This window comes from Petromyzon marinus, unplaced genomic scaffold (assembly GCF_048934315.1).
Source record: "Petromyzon marinus isolate PM22_M1 ecotype Great Lakes invasive population unplaced genomic scaffold, UKy_Petmar_22M1.pri1.0 PM_G_Scaffold_14, whole genome shotgun sequence".
NCBI classification, from domain to species: Eukaryota; Metazoa; Chordata; class Hyperoartia; order Petromyzontiformes; family Petromyzontidae; genus Petromyzon; species Petromyzon marinus.
In genome coordinates, this window is record NW_027422695.1 from 1,644,931 (window position 1) to 1,660,528 (window position 15,598).

Consider the following 15,598-nt stretch of genomic DNA (forward strand, 5'->3'; position numbering starts at 1 on the left):
GGCCATCAGTCTAACCCTGTACTACAATAAACAAAAACATGGCCAAAACCAAAAAAACTTTTCGAAATCACCAAAATAAAAGCCATGAATGCAATGTGGCTCCCTCCACTTGCCGGATTTCAGCCCCTTCACGCCTCGCTCCTCGCCTCACCTCCTCTCTCTCCTTGCCTCACCTCCTCTCTCTCCTTGCCTCACCTCCTCTCTCTCGCCACACCTCCTCTCTCTCGCCTAAACTCCGCACCTCAAATCACTCCCTTCTCGTCACCTCACACCACCAAACTCCCCACCCGTAGGCACGTGACTGCCCCTCCCCCCATCACGAGACCCGCCCACCCCCACCCGTAGAGGCACGTGACTGCCCCTCCCCCCATCACGAGACCCGCCCACCCCCACCCGTAGAGGCACGTGACTGCCCCTCCCCCCATCACGAGACCCGCCCACCGCCTCCCCTCCGGGGGGGGGGGGCGCGGGGGATCGTTGTCTCTAATTTGTCAACAAAGCGCCATCGCCACGCGTGAGCAGCCACTAGAGGGCGCCATTGTCAAGACACACGCCAGCTTCAGTGCTTTTGCATTTAAAGACGTCACACGAGACGGGCGTGTGGGCCAGCAACCACGCCCGGCCGCCTTTGTCTCCCCCCCCCCCCCCCCCCCAGTTTGACCGGTTACGTCTTTGATGGTGTTGGGTAGGGCGCATCCGTGAGCGGGAATCGAACTCGGGTGTCTGTCGGGCGCCTCTCTTCGGATGTGTTTGGCCGTGAATTGTTTTGTAGTTTGTTTTGGCTGCGTGCGAGTCTATGGGTCTCTGTGTGAGTCTATGGGTCTCTGTGTGAGTCTATCGCTCTGTGATTCTGTGGCTGTCTGTGTGAGTCGATGGCTCTCTGTGTGAGTCTATCGCTCTGTGATTCTGTGGCTGTCTGTGTGAGTCGATGGCTCTCCGTGTGAGTCTATGTCTCTGTGATTCTGTGGCTCTGTGTGAGTCAATGGCTCTCCGTGTGAGTCTATGGCTCTGTCGTTGTGTGACTCTGTCATTCTGTGGCTCTCCATGTGAGTCTGTCTCTGTGATTGTGGCTCTCCGTGTGAGTCTATGGCTCTGTCATTGTGTGGCTCTGTGTGAGTCGACGGCTCTGTCATTGTGTGGCTAAAATAAAATAACAAAAACACTGCGTCCGGTTAACGGAGAGCTGTTTCGTAAAACAAAATTCCCACCCCCACCCCACCCAAAAAAAAAAGTGAAAAGCCAAACTCGGGGCACCGATTGTAACCGGCACGAGGCAAATATCCCCCAATGCTGAAAAACATCGCTCAGTTGGGATCAAACAACAACAACAAATCGTCTTGGTTCTTTCGGGGGGGGGGGGGTTCACCCGCTCGCGAAGCGACAAGCCCCGGCGTTTCCGCCGGCAACCACGTCAAGGTGGAGCGCGGCAAGGCGGAGCGCGGCAAGGTGGAGCACTCCAAGGTGGAGCACGGCAAGGCGGAGCACGGCAAGGTGGAGCACGGCAAGGTGGAGCACGGCAAGGTGGAGCACTCCAAGGTGGAGCACAGCAAGGTGGCGCACTCTCGCTCCTCCCCCCCCCCCACCCCGAGCCGCTTCTCAAAAATCTTCCTCCCTCGCCTCGTCGTCATCTTCGTCTGTGAAAACCTGCGGGGGTCGGAATAAATTAGAGAGACGGTGACCGACCCCACCCATCCCCCCCCCCTGGGGTGGCCAGAAGCGGATCGCTCACTCAGCCTAAGCAGGAGCATCGGTGATGTGGGCGGACACTCGCTCACCGCTCGCTCGCTCACCGCTCACCGCTCGCTCGCTCACCGCTCGCTCACCGCTCACTCACCACCCACCCCTCCTCACCGCGTAGTCGTAGCTTCCAGCTCCGCTGTCTTGGTGCTGAGGCTGCGGTGGCAACTCGTGCAGCCCCTCATCCGCCTTGTTGCCACTCTCTAGCGTTAGCAACTACACACGGAGCATCCCCACAACACGCACAGTGTGTGGTGAATCTGTGGGTCTCTGTGTGGTGAGTCTGTGGGTGTCTGTGTGGTGAGTCTATGGGTCTCTGTGTGGTGAGTCTGTGGGTCTCTGTGTGTGTTGAGTCTGTGGGTCTTTGTGTGGTGAGTCTGTGGGTCTCTGTGTGGTGAGTCTGTGGGTCTCTGTGTGGCGAGTCTGTGGGTCTCTGTGTGGTGAGTCTGTGGGTCTCTGTGTGAGTCTGTGGGTCTCTGTGTGGTGAGTCTATGGATCTCTGTGTGGTGAGTCTGTGGGTCTCTGTGTGGTGAGTCTATGGGTATCTGTGTGGTGAGTCTGTGGGTATTATTTTGGCAATCGTCATCAGGAGGAGAAAAGAGGGGGATGAAAGCCGCTGAAGCAGCAGGCTGTTTTAAAGTTTTAAAGTTGGGTGTAGCCCAAGGGTCATAAACAAAATGAATTCCTGCAGTCACGAAAGCTTTAGGTCGAGTCTGTGTCTCTGTATATACACTACACTACTATATACTACACTATACACTACACTACACACTACACTACTATACACTACACTACTATACACTACACTACACACTACACAGAATACGGAGAGAGACACGGATGGACTGGGCCTCTGTATCCTGGCGGTGTGCCACTCACGGAGCCACGGTCGCCCTCCGCGTTTCTCCGCGGTGCCTTGGGGAGCGTGGGGGGATCCTCCCTGCATGCATGTGGGTAGTGGGGGGGTGGTGGGGTAGTGGTGAGGGGGGGCACAGCGGCAGGTCGTCACACAGACGACCCCGCGGGCACCGCCGACGTCTGCCCGACGTCCGAGAGAAGCGAGCGACTCACGAGGGGCCCCAGGGCTCGTGACGACGCTGACGCTGACGGCGGTGGCGGTAGAGCAGCAGCAGCAGCAGCAGCGTGGCCACCAGGGCGAGGGACACGGCGAGGATCGCGGCCGGAGCGGCCCAGCTGGCCCGGCCCGCCGCCGCTGCCGCCGCAGAATTCTCTACGTGGCCAAACGGTCCCCCGCGTGGCGTCAGCTTGCCGCCATAGCACGACGACAACCGCCGCGATGACCACACGCGCCAGGCTAGGTGCGCTTTGAGGCTCGCGGCGCTCGCACCCGGGCGTTGCGGGTCGAGGGAGCGAGACGGAGGGACGGACGGAGACAAAGTTCCCCCGTGAAGGCCCCGGCGGACTGTCGGGGCGGGTGCTGTTAGCGAGTATCAGCAGCTGTGAAGGCCGTGATTGTGACAAACGAGGGGATGGGTGGCCAGAACAGGGACACACACACACGCACACGGACACGCAATACACACACATGCACATGGACACACACACGCACACGAACACACACACACACACGGACACACACACACGCACACACACACACGCACACACACACACATGCATACACACGCACACGGACAGACACGCACACACACACGAACAGACATGCATGCACACACACACACGGACACACACACGGACACGCACACACGCACCAACACACACACACGTACACACACGCACCAACACACACACACGAACACACACACACACACGCACACACACGCACACACACACACACACGCACACACACGCACACACACATGCATGCACACGGACAGACACGCACATGCACACGCACACACACGCACACACACACACGCACACACGCACACGAACAGACATGCATGCACACACACACGGACACACACACGGACACGCACACACGCACCAACACACACACACACACACGGACACGGACACACACAAACCAACACACACACGTGCACGGACACACACACACCCACACACACACACCCACACGTACACGGACACGCACACACACACACACACGTACACGGACACACACACATGCAACATTCAGAGATGCGAACAAACCTGTTCGTGTGTCCAGTTGCCTGTTCGGACCGAAAGTCGTGAGTTCAACCAGCGTGCAACAGACGGCGGTGGTGGCATCTACATCTGTAGAACGTGAAGAACCAGTGGCATCTACATCTCCAAAAGGTGAAGAACCAGTGGCATCTACATCTGCAAAACGAGAAGAACCAGTGACATTAATATCAACAGAATACGAAAAAACAGTGACATGTACATCTGTAGCACGTAAAGAACCAGTGGCATCTACATCTGCTGAACATGAAGAACCAGTGGCATCTACATCTGCAGAGCGTGAAGAACCAGTGGCATCTACATCTGCAGAGCGTGAAGAACCAGTGGCATCTACATCTGCAGAACGTGAAGAGAACGTCAATAACCAGTGGCATCTCCATCTGCAGAACGTGAAGAACCAGTGGCATCTACATCTGCAGAACATGAAGAACCAGTGGCATCTACATCTGCAGAGCGTGAAGAACCAGTGGGATCTACATCTGCAGAACGTGAAGAACCAGTGGCATCTACATCTGCAGAACGTGAAGAACCAGTGGCATCTACATCTGCAGAGCGTGAAGAACCAGTGGCATCTACATCTGCAGAACGTGAAGAATCAGCGGCATCTACATCTGCAGAGCGTGAAGAACCAGCGGCATCTACATCTGTAGAACGTGAAGAACCAGTGGCATCTACATCTGCAGAGCGTGAAGAACCAGTGGCATCTACATCTGCAGAACGTGAAGAACCAGTGGCATCTACATCTGCAGAGCGTGAAGAACCAGTGGCATCTACATCTGCAGAAGATAATGAGCTTTGGGTCTCCATGTGAGTCTATGGGTCTCTGTGTGAGTAGTCTATGGGTCTCGGTGTGATGAGTCTATAGGTCTCTGTGTGAGTCTATGGGTCTCTGTGTGAGTAGTCTATGGGTGGCTGTGTGATGAGTCTATGGGTCTCTGTGTGAGTCTATGGGTCTCTCTGTGAGTAGTCTATGGGTCTCTGTGTGAGTAGTCTATGGGTGTCTGTGTGAGTAGTCTATGGGTGTCTGTGTGATGAGTCTATGGGTCTCTGTGTGAGTCTATGGGTCTCTGTGTGAGTAGTCTATGGGTCTCTGTGTGAGTCTATGGGTGTCTGTGTGATGAGTCTATGGGTCTCTGTGTGAGTAGTCTATGGGTCTCTGTGTGAGTAGTCTATGGGTGTCTGTGTGCTGAGTCTATGGGTCTCTGTGTGAGTAGTCTATGGGTCTCTATGTGAGTAGTCTATGGGTCTCGGTGTGATGAGTCTATGGGTCTCTGTGTGAGTAGTCTATGGGTGTCTGTGTGAGTAGTCTATGGGTGTCTGTGTGATGAGTCTATGGGTCTCTGTGTGAGTAGTCTATGGGTGTCTGTGTGATGAGTCTATGGGTCTCTGTGTGAGTAGTCTATGGGTCTATGTGTGAGTAGTCTATGGGTGTCTGTGTGAGTAGTCTATGGGTGTCTGTGTGAGTAGTCTATGGGTCTCTGTGTAAGTAGTCTATGGGTCTCTGTGTGAGTAGTCTATGGGTGTCTGTGTGAGTAGTCTATGGGTGTCTGTGTGAGTAGTCTATGGGTCTCTGTGTGAGTCTATGGGTCTCTCTGTGAGTAGTCTATGGGTCTCTGTGTGAGTAGTCTATGGGTGTCTGTGTGAGTAGTCTATGGGTGTCTGTGTGATGAGTCTATGGGTCTCTGTGTGAGTCTATGGGTCTCTGTGTGAGTAGTCTATGGGTGGCTGTGTGATGAGTCTATGGGTCTCTGTGTGAGTCTATGGGTCTCTCTGTGAGTAGTCTATGGGTCTCTGTGTGAGTAGTCTATGGGTGTCTGTGTGAGTAGTCTATGGGTGTCTGTGTGATGAGTCTATGGGTCTCTGTGTGAGTCTATGGGACTCTGTGTGAGTAGTCTATGGGTCTCTGTGTGAGTCTATGGGTGTCTGTGTGATGAGTCTATGGGTCTCTGTGTGAGTAGTCTATGGGTCTCTGTGTGAGTAGTCTATGGGTGTCTGTGTGCTGAGTCTATGGGTCTCTGTGTGAGTAGTCTATGGGTCTCTATGTGAGTAGTCTATGGGTCTCGGTGTGATGAGTCTATGGGTCTCTGTGTGAGTCTATGGCTCTCTGTGTGAGTAGTCTATGGGTGTCTGTGTGATGAGTCTATGGGTCTCTGTGTGAGTAGTCTATGGGTGTCTGTGTGATGAGTCTATGGGTCTCTGTGTGAGTAGTCTATGGGTCTCTGTGTGAGTAGTCTATGGGTGTCTGTGTGAGTAGTCTATGGGTGTCTGTGTGAGTAGTCTATGGGTCTCTGTGTAAGTAGTCTATGGGTCTCTGTGTGAGTAGTCTATGGGTGTCTGTGTGAGTAGTCTATGGGTGTCTGTGTGAGTAGTCTATGGGTCTCTGTGTAAGTAGTCTATGGGTCTCTGTGTGATGAGTCTATGGGTCTCTGTGTGAGTAGTCTATGGGTCTCTGTGTGATGAGTCTATGGGTCTCTGTGTGAGTAGTCTATGGGTGTCTGTGTGATGAGTCTATGGGTCTCTGTGTGAGTAGTCTATGGGTGTCTGTGTGATGAGTCTATGGGTCTCTGTGTGAGTAGTCTATGGGTCTCTGAGTGAGTAGTCTATGGTGTCTGTGTGATGAGTCCATGGGTCTCTGTGTGAGTAGTCTATGGGTGTCTGTGTGAGTCTATGGGGCTCTGTGTGAGTAGACTATGGGACTCTGTGTGAGTCTATGGGTCTCTGTGTGAGTAGTCTATGGGTGGCTGTGTGATGAGTCTATGGGTCTCTGTGTGAGTCTATGGGTCTCTCTGTGAGTAGTCTATGGGTCTCTGTGTGAGTAGTCTATGGGTGTCTGTGTGAGTAGTCTATGGGTGTCTGTGTGATGAGTCTATGGGTCTCTGTGTGAGTCTATGGGTCTCTGTGTGAGTAGTCTATGGGTCTCTGTGTGAGTCTATGGGTGTCTGTGTGATGAGTCTATGGGTCTCTGTGTGAGTAGTCTATGGGTCTCTGTGTGAGTAGTCTATGGGTGTCTGTGTGGTGAGTCTATGGGTCTCTGTGTGAGTAGTCTATGGGTCTCTATGTGAGTAGTCTATGGGTCTCGGTGTGATGAGTCTATGGGTCTCTGTGTGAGTCTATGGCTCTCTGTGTGAGTAGTCTATGGGTGTCTGTGTGATGAGTCTATGGGTCTCTGTGTGAGTAGTCTATGGGTGTCTGTGTGATGAGTCTATGGGTCTCTGTGTGAGTAGTCTATGGGTCTCTGTGTGAGTAGTCTATGGGTGTCTGTGTGAGTAGTCTATGGGTGTCTGTGTGAGTAGTCTATGGGTCTCTGTGTAAGTAGTCTATGGGTCTCTGTGTGAGTAGTCTATGGGTGTCTGTGTGAGTAGTCTATGGGTGTCTGTGTGAGTAGTCTATGGGTCTCTGTGTAAGTAGTCTATGGGTCTCTGTGTGATGAGTCTATGGGTCTCTGTGTGAGTAGTCTATGGGTCTCTGTGTGATGAGTCTATGGGTCTCTGTGTGAGTAGTCTATGGGTGTCTGTGTGATGAGTCTATGGGTCTCTGTGTGAGTAGTCTATGGGTGTCTGTGTGATGAGTCTATGGGTCTCTGTGTGAGTAGTCTATGGGTCTCTGAGTGAGTAGTCTATGGTGTCTGTGTGATGAGTCCATGGGTCTCTGTGTGAGTAGTCTATGGGTGTCTGTGTGAGTCTATGGGTCTCTGTGTGAGTAGACTATGGGTCTCTGTGTGAGTCTATGGGTCTCTGTGTGAGTCTATGGGTCTCTGTGTGATGAGTCTATGGGTCTCTGTGTGAGTAGTCTATGGGTGTCTGTGTGATGAGTCTATGGGTCTCTGTGTGAGTAGTCTATGGGTGTCTGTGTGAGTAGTCTATGGGTGTCTGTGTGAGTAGTCTATGGGTCTCAGTGTGAGTCTATGGGTCTCTGTGTGAGTAGTCTATGGGTGTCTGTGTGATGAGTCTATGGGTCTCTGTGTGAGTAGTCTATGGGTGACTGTGTGAGTAGTCTATGGGTGTCTGTGTGAGTAGTCTATGGGTCTCTGTGTAAGTAGTCTATGGGTCTCTTTGTGAGTAGTCTATGGGTGTCTGTGTGATGAGTCTATGCGTCTCTGTGTGAGTAATCTATGGGTCTCTGTGAGTAGTCTATGAGTGTCTGTGTGAGTAGTCTATGGGTCTCTGTGTAAGTAGTCTATGGGTCTCTTTGTGAGTAGTCTATGGGTGTCTGTGTGAGTAGTCTATGGGTGTCTGTGTGAGTAGTCTATGGGTCTCTGTGTAAATATTCTATGGGTGTCTGTGTGAGTAGTCCATGGGTCTCTGTGTGAGTAGTCTATGGGTCTCTGTGTGATGAGTCTATGGGTCTCTGTGTGAGTATTCTATGGGTCTCTGTGTGAGTAATCTATGGGTCTCTGTTTGAGTCTATGGGTCTCTGAGTGAGTAGTCTATGGGTGTCTGTGTGAGTAGTCTATGGGTCTCTGTGTGAGTCTATGGGTCTCTGTGTGAGTAGTCTATGGGTCTCTGTGTGAGTAGTCTATGGGTGTCTGTGTGAGTAGTCTATGGGTCTCTGTGTGAGTAGTCTATGGGTGTCTGTGTGAGTAGTCTATGGGTGTCTGTGTGAGTCTATGGGTCTCTGTGTGAGTAGTCTATGGGTGTCTGTGTGAGTAGTCTATGGGTGTCTGTGTGAGTAGTCTATGGGTCTCTGTGTGAGTAGTCTATGGGTGTCTGTGTGAGTAGTCTATGGATCTCTGTGTGAGTAGTCTATGGGTGTCCGTGTGAGTAGTCTATGGGTGTCTGTGTGAGTAGTCTATGGGTGTCTGTGTGAGTAGTCTATGGGTGTCTGTGTGAGTAGTCTATGGGTTTCTGTGTGAGTAGTCTATGGGTCTCTGTGTGAGTAGTCTATGGGTGTCTGTGTGAGTAGTCTATGGGTCTCTGTGTGATGAGTCTATGGGTCTCTGTGTGAGTAGTCTATGGGTCTCTGTGTGAGTAGTCTATGGGTCTCTGTATGAGTAGTCTATGAGTCTCTGTGTGAGTCTATGGGTCTCTGTGTGAGTAGTCTATGGGTCTCTGTGTGAGTAGTCTATGGGTGTCTGCGTGAGTAGTCTATGGGTCTCTGCATGATGAGTCTATGGGTCTCTGCGTGGGGCAGTGTCAATCCTCACCGATGACAGAGAGGTTGACCCTCCCCTCGAAGTTGTCGTGGGGGAAGGTGGCCACGTGGCAGAGGAAGAGGCCCCCGTCGCCAGCCCGCACGTCCAGCAGCTCCAGCGAGATGTCGCCGGGAGGCCCCCCAACGCGGAACCGCAGTCGGCCCGCGAGGGACGAGTTGGAGTACGCCGTGCCGTGCAGCGGGCTGAGTGCGGCCAAATTGGCCCCCGCCCAGACGTTGCCACGGGAGGCCTTCAGCCAGTTGGCCTGCACCACCACCACGGCCGCACCCCACAGGACGCAGCGCAGCAGCGCCACCTTCTGGCCGACCACCGCCGTGACCTGGCCGTCCGTGTCGACACCCACACGAGGGGCTGGGTGGGAAGACAACACAGAGACCCATAGACTACTCATAGAGACCCATAGACTACTCATAGAGACCCATAGACTACTCATAGAGACCCATAAACTACTCACACAGACACCCATAGACTACTCACAGAGACCCATAGACTACTCATAGAGACCCATAGACTACTCACGCAGAGTCCCATAGACGACTCAGAGACCCACAAGACTACTCACGCAGAGATCCATAGAGTACTCATAGAGACCCATAGACTATCTTCTTTGGTAATTTCGATAAAGTCACGTAGAATGAGAATAAAATAATAAATTGATAAAATAACACAATAATATTCTTACGACGTATCGGCCACAACACAAGCGGCCATCATCAGGTGAAGGGACGAGACTGTCTGGAGGACAGCGCTGGTCTGAGCGTGGCTGTGTTCGCTCCAGCGCTGTCCTCGTGTTCGCTCCAGCGCTGTCCTCCAGACAGTCTCGTCCCTTCACCTGATGAAGGCCGCTTGTGTTGTGGCCGAAACGTCGTGAGAATATTATTGTGTTATTTTATTTTATCAATTTATTTTATTGTCATTCTACGTGGTGACTTTACCGAAAGAACCAAAGATGAATCCTTGCAGTCACGAAAGCTTTAAATCGAAATCCATAGACTACTCATAGAAACTCATAGACTACTCACGCAGAGTCCCATAGACCACTCAGAGACCCACAAGACTACTCACACAGAGACCCATAGACCACTCATAGAGATCCACAAGACTACTCACACAGAGACCCACTTCACACGCACAAAAATACCTCTCACTCATTCACCCAGCCACCCACTCACCCACGGTGCTGTGTGGTGGAGGGACGGAGACACACGACAGTGGAGACCACTCCCCTGCCTTCCACCGTGGCAAGTCGGCTACCATTCTCACGCGGACGCAGTACTCATCCTCGCGTCCCGGCAGAAGCATCATTCGGTGTTGGTACCGGCATCCGATGAAGCGCTCCTGGCAGTAAGCATCATCATCATCATCAGTAGTAGCAGCAGTAGTAGTAGCAGCAACAGCATAATCATCAGTAGTAGTAGCATCATCAGTAGTAGTGTCATTGGTAGTATCATCATCATCAGTAGCAGCATCGCCACCCACCCACTCAACCACGCACATCTCCCGCCACAACCTACCGACCCCCGTCACAACTCCCGCAATCTCTCACCGTGAGTTGAACGCCGCCTCTTGTCGAAATGTCAACCTGATGGTGGAACTTCACGTCGTGCGACACCAGCGCCCTCCACCCCCGCCCAACGGAGACCAACAACGACAGCTTCCGCACCTCCGGCTCTCCGTCGACCACCGCCTCCAACTCCCCAGCCACCCCAGGACCACCGTCATCACGGCGGTCATCGTCACCGCCGTCACGGTCATCGTCATCGCCGTCGTCGTTGTCGCTGTAGCCATCATCGTCGTTGTCTTCATCGTCACCCACAACACCGCACTCCTCATCCTCATCCTCACCACCATCGCCCTCCTCCTCCTCCCCCCGCGTCAGTTTGTCGAGCCTCAGGGTGAACGACGGAGCGCTGAGCACAGCTGAGACACGGGAGAGGGGGGGTCATGGCGAGGGATGTTTGTGTGATCTCTCCCTGTCCTACAGAGTGAGTGAGTGAGTGGAGTTTGTGTGATCTCCCCCTGTCCTACAGAGTGTGTGAGTGGAGTTTGTGTGATCTCCCCCTGTCCTACAGAGTGTGTGAGTGGAGTTTGTGTGATCTCCCCCTGTTCTACAGAGTGAGTGGAGTTTGTGTGATCTCCCCCTGTCCTACAGAGTGTGTGAGTGGAGTTTGTGTGATCTCCCCCTGTCCTACAGAGTGTGTGGAGTTTGTGTGATCTCCCCCTGTCCTACAGAGCGAGTGGAGTTTGTGTGATCTCCCCCTGTCCTACAGAGTGAGTGAGTGGAGTTTGTGTGATCTCCCCCTGTTCTACAGAGTGAGTGTGAGTGGAGTTTGTATGATCTCCCCGTTCTACAGAGTGAGTGGAGTTTGTGTGATCTCCCCCTGTCCTACAGAGTGAGTGGAGTTTGTGTGATCTCCCCCTGTCCTACAGAGTGAGTGGAGTTTGTGTGATCTCCCCCTGTTCTACAGTGTGAGTGGAGTTTGTGTGATCTCCCCCTGTTCTACAGAGTGAGCGAATGGAGTTTGTGTGATCTCTCCCTGCCCTACAGAGTGTGTGGAGTTTGTGTGATCTCCCCCTGTCCTACAGAGCGAGTGGAGTTTGTGTGATCTCCTCCTGTCCTACAGAGTGAGTGGAGTTTGTGTGATCTCCCCCTGTCCTACAGAGTGAGTGGAGTTTGTATGATCTCCCCCTGTTCTACAGAGTGAGTGGAGTTTGTGTGATCTCCCCCTGTTCTACAGAGTGAGTGAGTGGAGTTTGTGTGATCTCCCCCTGTCCTACAGAGTGAGTGAGTGGAGTTTGTGTGATCTCCCCCTGTTCTACAGAGTGTGTGAGTGGAGTTTGTGTGATCTCTCCCTTTCTTACAGAGTGAGTGAGTGGACTTTGTGTGATCTCCCCCTGTTCTACAGTGTGAGTGGAGTTTGTGTGATCTCCCCTTGTTCTACAGAGTGTGTGAGTGGAGTTTGTGTGATCTCCCCCTGTCCTACAGAGTGAGTGGAGTTTGTGCGATCTCCCCCTCTTCTACAGAGTGTGTGAGTGGAGTTTGTGTGATCTCCCCCTGTCCTACAGAGTGTGTGGAGTTTGTGTGATCTCCCCCTGTCCTACAGAGCGAGTGGAGTTTGTGTGATCTCCCCCTGTCCTACAGAGTGAGTGTGTGGAGTTTGTGTGATCTCCCCCTGTTCTACAGAGTGAGTGGAGTTTGTGTGATCTCCCCCTGTCCTACAGAGTGAGTGGAGTTTGTGTGATCTCCCCCTGTCCTACAGAGTGAGTGAGTGGAGTTTGTGTGATCTCCCCCTGTCCTACAGAGTGAGTGAGTGGAGTTTGTGTGATCTCCCCCTGTCCTACAGAGTGTGTGAGTGGAGTTTGTGTGATCTCCCCCTGTCCAACATAGTGAGTGAGTGGAGTTTGTGTGATCTTCCCCTGTCCTACAGAGTGAGTGGAGTTTGTATGATCTCCCCCTGTTCTACAGAGTGAGTAGAGTTTGTGTGATCTCCCCCTGTCCTACAGAGTGAGTGGAGTTTGTGTGATCTCCCCCTGTTCTATAGAGTGAGTTAGTGGAGTTCGTGTGATCTCCCCCTGTCCTACAGAGTGAGTGGAGTTTGTGTGATCTCCCCCTGTCCTACAGAGTGAGTGGAGTTTGTGTGATCTCCCCCTGTCCTACAGAGTGAGTGGAGTTTGTGTGATCTCCCCCTGTCCTACAGAGTGAGTGAGTGGAGTTTGTGTGATCTCTCCCTGTCCTACAGAATGAGTGAGTGGAGTTTGTGTGATCTCCCCCTGTCCTACAGAGTGAGTGGAGTTTGTGTGATCTCCCCCTGTCCTACAGAGTGAGTGGAGTTTGTGTGATCTCCCCCTCTCCTACAGAGTGAGTGGAGTTTGTGTGATCTCTCCCTGTCCTACAGTGAGTGAATGAGTGAGTGGAGTTTGTATGATCTCCCCCTGTCCTACAGAGTGAGTGAGTCGAGTTTGTGTGATCTCCCCCTGTGCTACAGAGTGAGTGAGTGGAGTTTGTGTGATCTCCCCCTGTCCTACAGAGTGAGTGGAGTTTGTGTGATCTCCCCCTGTCCTACAGAGTGAGTGAGTAGAGTTTGTGTGATCTCCCCCTGTGCTACAGAGTGAGTGAGTGGAGTTTGTGTGATCTCCCCCTGTCCTACAGAGTGAGTGAGTGGAGTTTGTGTGATCTCCCCCTGTGCTACAGAGTGAGTGAGTGGAGTTTGTGTGATCTCCCCCTGTCCTACAGAGTGAGTGAGTGGAGTTTGTGTGATCTCCCCTTGTGAGCCGAAGACACACACACAGGCAGAAAGAGTCACAGACATACACAGCGACACACACAGACAAAGATGACAAAGATCCTCCATGTAGCCTGAAAAAGACCGTTGGGGCAAGTGCTGTTAGTGAGCACCAGACAGACACGGACAAAGAGAGACACAGAGACAGAGACACAGAGAGACACACACACAGAGACACAGAGAGAGAGACACAGAGAGACACACACACAGAGACACAGAGAGAGACACACACACAGAGACACAGAGAGAGAGACACACACAGAGACACAGGCATATGTACAATCTCGTGCCACTCACTTTCCATCAAGGGCAGGACCACAACCGCGACCCAGGGTGAGGATCGTGACGGCGAGGATGAGAAGGAGAATCTCACACGGAGGAGGTAGCGGTCACCGGGATCGTCCAGCGCCGAGGAGACGTCGCACCGTGTCTCCGTTGTTGCAGCGCAGACGGTCTGCCAGCGGGCTCGTCTGAAGCTGCGCAGACAGAGACACAGGGAGGAGTGGTGAGGGTGGTGAGGAGCCAGTGGGTGAGAGAGACGTGTGTGTGTGTGGGTTGGTGGATGAGTGGGTTGGTGAGTGAGTGGGTGAGTGGGTTGGTGAGTGGGTGAATGGGTTGGTGAGTGAGTGGGTGAATGGGTGAGTGGGTGATTGAGTGGGTGAGTGAGTGGGTTGGTGAGTGGGTTGGTGAGTGGGTTGGTGAGTGAGTGGGTGGGTGAGTGGGTTGGTGAGTGAGTGGGTGAGTGGGTAAGTTGGTTGGTGAGTGGGTGAGTGGGTTGGTGAGTGAGTGGGTGAGTGAGTGGGTTGGTGAGTGAGTGGCTGAGTGAGTGAGTTGGTGAGTGAGTGAGTGGGTGAGTGCGTTGGTGAGTGGGTGAGTGGGTTGGTGAGTGAGTGGGTAAGTGAGTGGGTAAGTGAGTGGGTTAGTGAGTGGGTGAGTGAGTGGGTTGGTGAGTGAGTGGCTGAGTGAGTGAGCATCTCACAGTTTGCTCTGAACTCTGTATGTAACATTCAGGTACGTTGAGTTGGTCGTGGTCGTGGTGGTCGAGTTGATGGTTAAAGGATCAACAAGTGGGGGTCTATCCCCTCCATCCCCACTGGGAGCCGCTTCAACGGGGTCCCAGCAAAGGGTCGCCAGGAGGTCTCGAGACTCCAAACGAACATTCAGTGGGAACAGCGGAGCTCGGCAGATGGGGAAAAAACACTCAAGAGTGCGCTAACCACTGCACCACCACTCCTCACACACACACAGTGCGCTATCCACTGCACCACCACTCCCCACACACACACAGTGCGCTAACCACTGCACCACCACTCCACACTCACACAGTGCACTAACCACTGCACCACCACTCCCCACTCACACTTACACAGTGCGCTAACCACTGCACCACCACTCTCCACACACACACTCACACAGTGCGCTAACCACTGCACCACCACTCCCCCCACAATCACAACCTGGCACCCGATTTATCGACCACCTCGGGCTCTGCTCACCGTGGCTGCTGCACGTGACGAGGTGGTGGAGGAAAGGCAGGATGAAGGGGAAGAGTAGGCCAAGTTTGTAGAGTTTCGACATCGCCATTAACCCGACACGCAGCCACGCGCCCGCCTCACCCAAGTCACGTGCTAAGGAAATCGATTCAAGGTTAAATAAAAAATCGGATCGATTCCTATGGGGATAACAAATGCGAATCGATAGTGGTCAAAAATGTAGCCGATGGCATCGATCCCTATTGGGACTGCATTGGAATTGACGTTGGTCGTGAGTGTAAAATGGAATCGAATACATTTTCGATAACATGGGAATTGATTATGGCGATTTGTTCTAATAACATAGGAATCGATCTAGCTAGTGATTTAAAGCGCATAGAATCGAATCCCATTGGGATACCTACCATGAGAATCGATTGTGTTAGAAAAGGAGAGCGTTTAGAATCGATTCCTATTGAGATAACATTGTAGTCTATGAATCAGAATCAGAAAGGGTTTTATTCGCCATGAAAGTTCACACCAATACGGAATTTACTTTGGCAGGATGGTGCATACATTCAACATATAGGAATCTAAAATCTTAAATAAGTTTTAAACAAGTCTTACTATAATAAGGGTTAAAAGTCTAACTAACACCAAGGGGCTGAAGTATATAAAATTGAATATCGAATATAAAATAGCTTTAAGATATAATAAAAAAATAAAAAATACAAATAGGTTAACATAGTTAATATCGGCAAGGTGTCATTATGTAGATAAAATGTTAAAATCAGTGTAAGCCCTTGGCC

At 52.3% G+C, this 15,598-nt stretch overlaps 1 protein-coding gene across 1 annotated transcript; it reads right to left on the reverse strand.

Annotated features, from left to right (window-relative positions):
* Positions 1 to 1,564: 1,564 nt before the first annotated feature.
* On the reverse strand, positions 1,565 to 14,915 carry LOC142910195 (uncharacterized). The gene is made up of 7 exons (XM_076059882.1): positions 14,814 to 14,915; positions 14,297 to 14,495; positions 13,615 to 13,793; positions 10,581 to 10,954; positions 10,207 to 10,372; positions 9,026 to 9,385; positions 1,565 to 1,644 (listed from the first exon to the last, which is right to left on the reverse strand). Exons 1-7 carry the CDS (start codon positions 14,899 to 14,901, stop codon positions 1,625 to 1,627), a joined length of 1,386 nt encoding a protein of 461 aa, XP_075915997.1. The 5' UTR covers positions 14,902 to 14,915; the 3' UTR covers positions 1,565 to 1,624.
* Positions 14,916 to 15,598: the final 683 nt, after the last annotated feature.